Here is a 12355-nt window from a genome sequence, read left to right on the forward strand (position 1 = left end):
CCAGGAGCACACTTGTTCTCAACGGGTACATATAAGCGAGCATCAAGCTTGAAGCTTGTGAGAACATTTCTCAATTCGCCCTCCCATTGCCTGTAGTTTATGAGATTAAGCCTTAAATTGAGTTTCATTGGTAAATCTGTGTTGTCATATAAGTTATTCATCTACAAACAAAAACAAAACGAGGCAAAATTCAATAATTATGTTTAATAAATTTAAAGTACCATAAGTAATTTAGAATTTATTGGTAAATTTAAAGCATTTTATTCAATTTTAAATTGACCCCTATTGAATAAAATGATTCCAAGATCCTTTATTTGTGCAATAATTAACCAGAGTGAAGCTCCGCATCAACCATTACATTTTCAAGGTGAGTAAACTCTTTACTAATTACAACTCTTGTAATTCTTGGTTGAATAATTAACCATCGCATGTTTAATTATTACTCTTAGCTTCAAGGTTCTAAACGATTTAGGTAACCTTGTTGAATATAACCAATTAAAAGTGTAGTTATGCAGTTCTACCCCCACTTCCCCAAGATATCATATGATGCTCTGCTGAGAGCTGACCCATCACAAACGATCAAGGTTTTCATCGGGTTTTTAATTGGAAAAGCTGCATCAATATTACTGGGATCTAGATTTATTATGTTGTGATAGTATAGTGAACTCTAGCGCATCATCAAGCAACATAAATAAACCTAAACATGCATAATCTACTAATGCAATAAAACATGACATAGTATGGCCCCTTAATCCTAAGAAAACTAATAAAGTAAAAAGCTCCCACTTAGACCTTCATGGATTTCATCCGTCTTGCTCCATTGGGCCTTCACTTCATTGGTTTTTGGATCAACTGCAACCTGTAATTTTATTCCATTCTATCTACTACTTAAATAAAATAAAATAAATTACAAAATACTCAACGGTACGCAGACCGTATTTAGATTACAAAAATACATCACGATGCGCAGATCGTATTTTATAATCTATGGGCCATACTAGTCTATATATAGCAATAAACAATATCATATATTATAAAGTGCCATATAATAAATCACTCATCATGCTTTCCTAAACTATAACATCTGATGATCATAATGAAGGAAACATGGCTATAAATATCTCATATTTTAATTAATTACTGTAATTAGATAATATCATATATTAATCATAACCAATTATAAAATATCATATATTTCAATTTAGGTATGAGATAGAATCAAATCTTATTTGAAATTATGGAATATAAATCATATTTATTTTCCATGATTATCCTAAATAATTTAGGAATTCTATCCTAATTACTTGCCAATCACATATTTTAAATCAATTATTATCCATAAATAATTATGAGATAATCATATTATTTAATCAATTATTATCCTTATAGAATCTTTTGCTCCATAATTATCCAAAACTTAACAAAAATAACAACTTTAAATTTGTTAATTATCTTTTCAAAATTTAAACTTATCCTCTTATTATTTTTTTTTTTTTAAATTTGAAAACTGATTTTATTTTTAAAATAAAATAAAAATAAAAATTTTTTTTTTTTTTTTGAAAAAGGCCGCGTCAGCCACCGTGGTGTGGCCAGCCGAAGCCGGCCACGGTGGCCGCACACCTTACGGTGTGCGCTGCCCCTGCAGTGACGCAGGAACAGCAGCAGCAGCACACGCAAGGGGTGGTGCACTGCTGCGCTGCTCCTTGCTGCCTGACCCACCCCCGCCCCCTCCCTCCTGGACCACCAGCAGCGGCACCACCGTGGCAGCGCCACCCAGCCGCGGTGCTGCTGCTGTTCTTTCCCTTTTTTTTTTAATTTTAATTAATTAAAACAAAACATATTTTGTAAAAATCAATTAAACTTTATGTGGTCCTATTAATCCCAAAATTAAATCACATTCAATTTTGAAATTAGGTTCTTGATGAAATTAATCCCCAATTTAATTTAACATTTAAATTAAATAATTTGATCATGAAAAATTCATAATTTTAACATGTAATCAAATAGATTAAATTCCTTAAACATATTACCATCGAAATAAATCAAAATTTAAACACAAAATTTCACAAATTAGGGTTTAAAATTCGAAATTTTCGAAATTAGGGTTTAGGGGTTCGAATTTTTTCGATTAATTTGGGGCAAAAACGGATCAAATTGATGGCTAATATGGAGCAAATAAAACACCTTTAATGATTCTATATTGTTAAATCACATTTAAAATAACAATTGACTCATAATTAAATTATTCTCCCTCCTAATTGAATTAAAATTGTGGATTATCAAAGAATTATTACTCAATATATGTAAATGCAAGAGGCTAACTGATACCACTGTAGGAGATTATAGGTACTAAACGCGAAATTAACATGAATCATATTCATATAGCACCAAACCAAGGATCTCATGCATAACACATAAAGAAGTAAGAATTATACCTTTGAAGCGTGATTCCACGATGATTGAGCAAGAACAATGGGGAGATAAAGAACCTCAAATGCGATTCCTCTACTTGGTCCACGGGCACAGATTAAGACCTCCACTAATGCTAGTTAGTCGCGAAAGAACACTTCTATCGACCTTCTACGGAGATGGACGAACGATCAACCAGGCAAGAACCACCGCGCAACACCACGTGGCCACTAGGGGTGGCCGGCCGTGGGTGAGAGGGGAGGAGAGGCGTGCGTGTGAGAGAGGGAGGATGAGGGCTCTTGGATGATGGTTGCTTGATTCACAATTCATTGTATTGTCAATTGTGACTTGTGTATTCAACCCTAGGCAAGGCTATTATTTATAGATCACATCTCTAAATAATAGCCCAAGTCCAAATCCAAGCCCACTTCCTTATCCCACTCAAAATATACTTAGCCCACTCATTCTTATGACTAATTGATTGCTCATGAGGCCCATTAATGGGCCTCTAACTTGCTTAACCCAATACCCTTGTGTGTGACCAATATAGGATCCATTCTAAAAGGCTTTGGGCTATTTGACTAGCCCAAAGATCATCTCTCATAGTCTAGCAACAGAGGATGACGCCCCAATAGAATGAACTTATTATCTCCATAATAGTGATCCTTGATATATCTAGTAATTGCACTTATCGAAGACACAATTCCTTCACAAATAACAGTGAACAAAAATTACAACAAATTAACTTGAGGTGGTGAGAAGAATGATTAAACTGATGAAAATGAGAAATGTTTAGATCTAGCAATTGATGTTAAAGAAATTAGATTAATAAAAACTAAAAAACTACAAAAATACTACGAAAATAGTACAAATAAAACTAACTTGAGATCGATTGAAGTTCGAGGATGAATCGAGTCGAAATTCGAAAGAGGAATTGATTAAGATGATTTTTTTGAGGGAGGAGATGAGGCGCAAGAAAGAGAAAGGAGATTGAGAAGAAATCTGACTGATGGTGGCTATTTTTTTTTTGGGGGGGGGGGGAGTGAAAAAAATGAAACCTTAAGTATAAATGGTCTGTTGGGCTGGTTGAGGGAGTAACAAACTTAATTGATTTTTTTTTAACGGGTATCCGGGTACCTGAGAATAGCAAAGGTTGCCCCATGTCCCGGCCCACGAAACTGTTATTTTAGCGGGACGGGTACTTGACCCGAAAAAAAAAAACTTATAAAATTGTTTATTTTTCATTGGGTTTTTTTACGGGTTATCGGGTAATAGGGACGGGACAACCGGGTCAGGTTTTTTTTAACACCCCTATTATACTTGTACGTTGACCTTACTTAAGTGGTCAATGTTGTTCTTTGGGTACATATGTAAGCTTAAAAGATGCTGACAATGTGTACTTGGAGAACTCATGGGAAATGCTGCTGGATTTTACATAGAAGCGAAAACTTTGGATATATTCACTAAGTGGGGTTAGACGTCTAAAGATGATTAGGTTGGAGTGATAAGGACCTTTGGACGGGTAATATTAATATACATACATGGCATATAGAAACATTTTCTATTGAAAGCTAAGCATGTTGGTTGTTATTGATTATTGTGATTGAATTGGTCAAGAATTCTAGGATTTGTCACCATTAAAACGGCAGAGCGCTGGTGGATGTATGACAGATATGACGAAAGGCATACCTTGAGGCTTGAGGCCTGAATTCTTGAGAGAAGTCGATGAATTTATTGACTTTTGCAAAGCAAATCTAAAAAATGACCAAAAGCAATTCAAGGATTCTGTTCGATGCTCATATCCGAAATGCAAGAACATACATTTTCATGAAGCATATACAATCAAAGTGCATTTGTACACGAAGGGTTTCATACCTGATTACTACGGCTGGTTGTCACATGGTGAGGAGTTCCCTCAATCCACATCACAGCAACCTAATTTATACCGTTAAATCGTTTTCGATGCTTTTAGGAATACCCATGAGCCGTCGGCTACTAGAGAGCCTAGTGGAATGGAGTTGGAGCCAAATGCTCAAGCGAAGGAGTTTATTGAGCTTTTAAAGAAAATTGATCTGAGCAACCACTATATGAAGGGAGCTCCATGAAAGAGTTGAAAATGACATCTAGAATTGTGTCTTTGAAGTATAATTACAATTTACCACTTAGGTGTGTTGATGTGTTCGCTTCATCAATCATCAAAAGGTCTTCCAAATATATGAATTTGTTAGACTCTATTTTTGCATTGTTATGTAAGACAAAATTAAAGTTAAATACTAAAAAACAGAGAAATCATAAAATACATCTCATATCTCACGAATTGATACTTCATCAAGTAGGATAATTCTACTGTGTCATTTTTAAAAAAAGGACACCATAACATGATGATGTGGCATGTTATGGTTGGTTAATTTTTCATTTATTTTTAAAAGCTAAATTGTACTATACATGTATGTATTATGGTAAATACATGTATTTTTGTAAAAATACAAAATTATAGTATTTAAAAATCTAATTTTATTTTTGTAAATTATTTTCGAGTCTGCTTCCATGAATGCACCTTCCATGTCTTCAATTGAGCACAATTCGAAGTTGTTGGTTCAATTGATGGTCGGAATTGTCGTAATTGGGTGGCGAATTGGTGTAATTGATGGTGGATTGGAGGTTCTACTTGTCGTAATTGCTACTGCGTTTTGGTGTTGTTGGTGAAGCGTGAATTGAAGGAGGTGGCTGTTGCCGTGATTGGAGGTCGAAATTGTTGTAATTGGGTAGAGAATTGTTGTAATGGTGGATCGGAGGGTCTAATTGTCGCACTGGCTGCTATATTTTGGTGTTGTTGGTGAAGTGTGGATTGAAGGTGATGGTTACGTTGGTGGCGGAAAAAGGTGTTGTGCGGTTGTGAGCTAGGCAGTGATGATATGGTTGCGGGGATGAATTGGTTAAAGTGTATGATGCAGCAGATTGGTGGCTGTTGTAGCGGTGCGATCGATGGGTGGAGTGGTGCGATGGGTCTAGCAACGAGAAGGATACCGGTGGCTGTTGTAGCGGCGGTACGGATGGTGGAGTAGCAAAACAACACTCTGTATGCTGTAGCGGTGCAGTGGCTGCTCTGTTTATGGGTGGAGGTGATTGATTTGCTGCTGGGTTGCAATGGTGTGTTAATGGGTTGTAGTGGTTTGGGAGTTGGTGGTGCACCTTCGATGTCTCCAATTGAGCACAATTCGAAGTTGTTGGTTCAATTGATGGTCGGAATTGTCGTAATTGGGTGGCGAATTGGTGTAATTGATGGTGGATCGGAGGTTCTACTTGTCGTAATTGCTATTGCGTTTTGGTGTTGTTGGTGAAGCGTGAATTGAAGGTGGTGGCTGTTGCCGTGATTGGAGGTCGAAATTGTTGTAATTGGGTAGAGAATTGTTGTAATTGATAGTGGATCGGAGGGTCTAATTGTCGCAATGGCTGCTGCATTTTGGTGTTGTTGGTGAAGTGTGGATTGAAGGTGATGGTTGCGTTGGTGACGGAAAAAGGTGTTGTGCGGTTGTGAGCTAGGCGGTGATGATATGGTTGCGGGGATGAATTGGTTAAAGTGTATGATGCAGCAGATTGGTGGCTGTTGTAGCGGTGCAATCGATGGGTGGAGCGGTGCGATGGGTGGAGCAGTGAGAGGATACCGGTGGCTGTTGTAGCGGCGGTACGGTGGGTGGAGTAGCTAGCAAAACAACACTCCGTATGCTGTAGTGGTGCAGTGGCTGCTCTGTTTATGGGTGGAGGTGATTGATTTGCTACTGGGTTGCAATGGTGAGTTAATGGGTTGTAGTGGTTTGGGAGTTGGTGGTGCACCTTCCATGTCTTCAATTGAGCACAATTCGAAGTTGTTGGTTCAATTGATGGTCGGAATTGTCGTAATTGGGTGGCGAATTGGTGTAATTGATGGTGGATTGGAGGTTCTACTTGTCGTAATTGCTAATGCGTTTTGGTGTTGTTGGTGAAGCGTGAATTGAAGGTGGTGGTTGTTGCCGTGATTGGAGGTTGAAATTGTTGTAATTGGGTAGAGAATTGTTGTAATTGATGGTGGATCGGAAGGTCTAATTATCGCAATGGCTGCTGCATTTTGGTGTTGTTGGTGAAGTGTGGATTGAAGGTGATGGTTGCGTTGGTGACGGAAAAAGGTGTTGTGCGATTGTGAGCTAGGCGGTGATGATATGGTTGTGGGGATGAATTGGTTAAAGTGTATGATGCAGCAGATTGGTGGCTGTTGTAGCGGTGCGATCGATGGGTGGAGCGATGCGATGGGTGGAGCAGCGAGAAGGCTACCGGTGGCTGTTGTAGCGGCGGTACGGTGGGTGGAGTAGCAAAACAACACTCCGTATGCTGTAGCGGTGCAGTGGCTGCTCTGTTTATTGGTGGAGGTGATTGATTTGCTGCTGGGTTGCAATGGTGAGTTAATGGGTTGTAGTGGTTTGGGAGTTGGTGGTTCAGCATGGTAACCAAATGGATTTTCATAATAATGATTATGAATTTGAAAAAAATACATGTATTATATTGAATACATAATATAAATACAATTTTAATACATTGAAAACGTTTAAGATAATTCAAAATAGAAATCAAAATACTAAATATGGTCCAATTAGATTTCGCCACATCAATATATTGTGGTGTCATTTTTAAAAAATGACATTGTAGAATTTTTACATCAAGTATGGCTTCACTAGCCAGAGTAAATCACCTGGGAAGCATCTCACTAATCGTAATTTGATTTTTAGACAATTGTTTTGACTCACTAGTATTGCTCGTTGATGTCGTTGATTGTACACTTAATCTTGACAAAAGAGATGATTCGGTACTACTACTATTGTAAAAAATTCTAGGGTGTGGTGGTGTTGGCATTGTGTTGATGGTTGTATCGTTGTTGAGCAAATGAACAACTGTTGACATTGTCGGTCTACCATTTGTGTTCTCTTGTGCACACCATAAGCCTAGATGAATGCATCTCAACACATCTACACTCAAGTAAGTATCCTTCAATGTCGAGTCCATGAAATCCAAGGGTTTTTCTTCATTCAAACTTCTCCAAGCCTAATACACATTTAAATTGCGGCTTTATTATGGCAAATTATATATGTAATGTTTTTTTATTTTTGAACATAATATATGAGTATAAATTACTCTAAACTTAGGAAACAAAATTAACTCGTGTTCATACTCACATAGGACAAGAGGTCTCCATCGCCTTGCTGGTGGAATTTTGTACTAATCTTCTTACCACTTACAATCTCCAAAACCAACACACCAAAGCTGTATACATCTGATTTTACGGAAAATTGCCCATGCATTGCATATTCTGGAGCCATATAACCACTACAAGAAAATATGTTATTTTGTATACAGTGTTGATTAAAATTAAATAATGTGGTTACAATCAAATTGATAGAGGAAGACGCGAACAAAAATGACATATATATAGAACAAAAAGACTTACTATGTTCCAACAACTCTGCTAGTGTCATCCACTGTTTGTTCAACCTTGAAGATTCTTGCTAAACCAAAATCTGCAATTTTTGGGTTCATATTTGCATCTAGCAAAATATTTCCAGATTTTAGGTCACGGTGTATGATTCTTGGCCGTGAGTCTTCGTGAAGGTAAAGCAATCCCCTAGCAATGCCCCTTATAATTTCGTAGCGTTTAGACCAATTAAGTTCTCCTTGCTTTCGCGCATCTACCAAGAACGATACATAATCTTTAATGTGTTATTAACTATAATTATTAGTACTAAGTAAAGTTTCAACCATAGAGTAATAATTATTAATGTGTTATTAATTAGATTAGGACTAAGTAAAGTTTCAACCATAGAGTAGTTACTATGATCATTCAAAGATCACATAGTACGTACAATTGGCTACACAACAAGATAATAAAATTTAAATTCAGGCTAATAAAGATCCGCTAATTAGCAATAATGGGGAAAACATTAATTATGTTGTCAGAGCCAGGTTTATGGTTTGGGACCTTGCATTAAGTAATATGGGCCAAATTGAATTGGATCATGTGATCCTTGAGTTAAAAGAGACCTTAGATGTGAGGGGGAGTGTTGAATTATATCCTACCAAATAACACATGTTGGTGTCCTACGTTGGTTGAAGAAGAGAAAGTTAAACACTTTATAAGGTTAAGGGGCTACTCCTCCTATTGCCATATGGTTTTAGGATGAAACCTCCTTTGTTCTTGTGAAATGGGCTCTATCTCTTGATTTGCGGGTGCGGCCCAGACCCGTATTTAACAGTTAATTTAGCTTGTTTCTATAATCTGTAATCATCAAGACCAATAAATCAAAAGTGAACTCACCAAATAGGAAGTAGTTTAAGCTTTTGTTTGGAACAAATTCATACACAAGTAACTTCTCTTCTCCTGCCAAGCAAAATCCCAAAAGTTTAACCAGATTTCTATGTTGAAGATTGGCAATTAACACCACTTCGTTCTTAAATTCTTCCACTCCTTGCCCTGAAATCTTTGATAGCCTTTTAACTGCTATTTCTTGTCCATTCGCCAAAGTTCCCTACGATAAAGGCAATCATATATCAAAATAAAAATGTATCACAGTAGAAATATAAACAATGATGATTTGATATAAGTTCTTATTGTTGAAAATCTAGTAGAATAAACCTCACAAAGTAACAGAGAAAGACTCATACGAATGGAACAAAAAAAAAAAAAAAAATACTACTTAAAAACATATTAGGTTTATGATTAACAAATTTGGGCTGCACCCGTCATAAATGTCCACACTATACAAATAAGGAGTTCTACCTCAAAACCATATCACAATGAAGGGAGTATCCCATTAGCCTTATAAAGTGAAACTTTCTCTTTTCTGTAATGTAGGATACACTTTCCAACACTTTTACACTCTTTCAATAATGTGAGACAACACTTTCACTCACATGAGGATCGGATTTGCTAATGGGCTTAACAATTTATTAATTAACAAAAAAAGACCAGTAACAGAGACGACTATTATTGAATCTTGTCTCCTTCACTAATCTTCATGACTTTCCTTACAAAAATATATAAAGTATGTTCGTTTTCATTTCGATCAAATTGATGGTTACTTTAACAAAATAAGAAAAATGAAAACTTGTTTTAGAGGAAGGTCACAATCGATTGATTACCTTATAGACACTACCAAAGCCTCCTTGACCAAGTATTTGGTTATTCGAAAAGTTGTTTGTAGCAGCTTCAAGTGTCTTAAGATCGAACATTAAGGATTCCACAGTTGTCAAATCTCCTAGCACTGTAACAACATATATAACACAAATCTCACATACTTCATTACAAGCAATGACCATTTGAAACATAGTGAATATACATGTTTGGTACGACTCTAGGAAAGAAAATGGAATGGAAACGAATAATAAGGAGAAGCAATTATCATTATTTGTTATACTTGTACTCACTCTATTTTTAAATACTTGCTTCATTTCTCCATTCGTGATATTTTAGGAGAATTGGAGAAATTAATAAAATATAGAGGTAGTGGGGTTGGTGGAAAAAACAAAATTGTTTAAAGCAAAACTACTTGAGAAAATTGAAGGAAATATAATATGAAATTAATAAAATATGATTTATATTGGGTCTATTAGATTAAAAAAAAAATGACTTAAATATTGTAAAAGCTTTCTAAATAAGAAAATGAAATAAGTATTTAAAAACAGCAGAAAATAAAAAAATGGAGCAAGTATTTAAAAACAGAAGAAGTATTTTGTTTTTTTTAAAAAAAATTAGAATGGAGTGAGTATGAATTTGAAAATAAGAAGAATGGTGACGAAAACGATTAAAAATGATCTTACCATTTTTAACATCGGGAGAAGAGTGCTTCTTTGCTTTCTTTTTAAAGAAACAAATGCCGGCGGTAATTATTATTCCTAAAACTACAATTGTTACAATGACTGCAACCACTATATTCTTTGTTGATGATGCTTTCTTTTCTGCAGATTGAGAAGTATAGTAAATAAAAATCATCAGTAATTTCAATTGGTTTAATATGCATGGCAATCAAAGATTTTACAAAAGTTGAGAAATAGTACTTCCTCATCTTTGGAAAATTTGAAACATTTTGACTTTTTACACTAGTCATATACTACTTCAGTCTCTTTTTAGATTCAGATTTTGACTTTATTTAATGGAAAACTTTACCTTATATTCTCATTAATTAATAAGGGAATAAAAAAATATAGTCATGTTAAATATTGTTATATTCATCTCAACATATGATTTTAAAATATTAAATTTTAATAAAAAAATTCAATACATTATTATAAATAAACATGAAAGTCAAAACAAGAATAGCATAATGAGATGGAGGATATACTAATTCTTGCAAGATTAAAAGTAGTATCATACAAAGTATAAAATATTTTAAATAATTATTAATAAAAAGTTTTATAATGTTAACTACTTGGTCCAATGGTCCCTCTTTGTGTAGCCCATTTTGCTTTTGAAGCTTTCCAGAAAGATTGCTATATATTACGAATGTACACAAGGAGGACCACCACTTTAGTTTAAGTCCTATCTACCATTGTTCTCTTTTATTAATTTCATTTACTTAAAACTTAATAAAGTAAAGTACGTCTATATGGGGCAAACAATTAGGTGCAGTGGGTGGCTTGGGTGGGGGTCCGGGGGTAGGGGTGAGTGGAGGAAGGACGGAATTAAAAGAGTATCAATAGTTAAAGAATACATTGACAAGTATGTTAAATTTGATTGTATCAATTATTTTGAAATAAAAGGAGTAGATCATAACCATAGGTGCACAATAAGCCCTATACAACACTCCAACAAACTAGTTAGCCTGTGTAAAATTAAAGAACAACGTACCTCGATTTTTTGTCACGGTACTTGTTGAATTTGAAATATGGGTAAACTGATAAGCCTCGTACCTAAGAATACAACTAGGCATCAGCAATATTCCTCCCACGCGATTCATTTGATTTAGTTGAGCTCTAGCTGTACTGAAGCACTTGGTGCAATTCTCCGTTGATAAGTCGGGAGTACATTGAGCCATAGTGAATACATTCGTAGTCATAGGTGAATACCATACCTCATTCATGTCGTACATCTTACTCGACGTATTAGAAGCTGCGTTCGCTGTTACCTCATCCAATTGATGCTTGATCAATGTAATCCAATCTTGTACTTGGTTTGTGACATTATTTCTATTGAATAATGCTTGCGAAGGTTGTTCTTGTAAAAGAGAGAAAAAGGATTGGTTAGAGTATTGAATCATGCAAGGTTCCTTCCATAATATTGCTTGTGTTGCCCTTGGACACTTTTTTTTTATTTGGTTACTTGCCATTTGAATGCAGTCATGACACTCGTTGGGGTACAAGTCACCCCGACACAAGGCAAGGCCGTAAACAGGATCTTGATTGTCTAGACCTTGCTTGTGCTTAAGCAAACCATTTTTGGCACTCGAAACTCGAGATACCAAACTAGACAAGAGTTGATTGAAATTGGTTTCGAACGTGCTATTAAGATCGTACAATGACGAGTTATAGCAGTCGGATACATTGATGTTTATGGTTATTGGAAAAGAAGCAGTAGAGGTACCAAGCAAAGATAGTAGCATAAACAAGATGAACAACATGGTGATGAGTTGAAAAAAAAAACACTGAATCATCATGAATAACGTTGTTGTTGTAGGATATTTTCAATCTATTGACGTTGAATTTTCAAAGTATTCGTGCTAGAGCTTGTGGTGGCGGTGATCGAAAGTGTGGTCTTACTTTTGACTTTTGGCAATTTGAATTTTATTTTTTTTGGACGATAGCAATTTGAATTATAATGTCTAAAAGAAGCAGTAGAGCCTAAAAAAGTCATAAAAAAGAAAAATGAATTAACGTTGATTTTTTTCAATCCAATAAAGTGTTTTTTTTAAAATAATTTCTTTAACAT

General features: G+C 35.5%; 1 protein-coding gene across 1 annotated transcript; it reads right to left on the reverse strand.

Annotated features, from left to right (window-relative positions):
- Positions 1 to 6965: 6965 nt before the first annotated feature.
- Positions 6966 to 12062, reverse strand: LOC145612477 (cysteine-rich receptor-like protein kinase 15). Its single transcript, XM_081667842.1, has 7 exons — positions 11279 to 12062; positions 10252 to 10389; positions 9574 to 9695; positions 8750 to 8960; positions 7886 to 8123; positions 7614 to 7764; positions 6966 to 7482 (listed from the first exon to the last, which is right to left on the reverse strand). Exons 1-7 carry the CDS (start codon positions 12045 to 12047, stop codon positions 7129 to 7131), a joined length of 1983 nt encoding a protein of 660 aa, XP_081523968.1. The 5' UTR covers positions 12048 to 12062; the 3' UTR covers positions 6966 to 7128.
- Between the last annotated feature and the right edge of the window lie 293 nt (positions 12063 to 12355).

Source organism: Chenopodium album, chromosome 24 (assembly GCF_948465745.1).
Source record: "Chenopodium album chromosome 24, dcCheAlbu1.1, whole genome shotgun sequence".
NCBI classification, from domain to species: domain Eukaryota; kingdom Viridiplantae; phylum Streptophyta; class Magnoliopsida; order Caryophyllales; family Amaranthaceae; genus Chenopodium; species Chenopodium album.

What these genes read in the sequence shown, in the direction of transcription:
- LOC145612477 (XM_081667842.1), bottom strand. Translation starts at nt 12,047, where the DNA reads ATGTTGTTCATCTTGTTTATGCTACTATCTTTGCTTGGTACCTCTACT. An exon ending in GCTTTGGTAGTGTCTATAAG is followed by an intron (nt 8,961 to 9,573) that starts GTAATCAATCGA and finishes CCTTTATCGTAG; the next exon opens with GGAACTTTGGCGAATGGACA. An exon ending in ATGGAGACCTCTTGTCCTAT is followed by an intron (nt 7,483 to 7,613) that starts GTGAGTATGAAC and finishes AATGTGTATTAG; the next exon opens with GCTTGGAGAAGTTTGAATGA.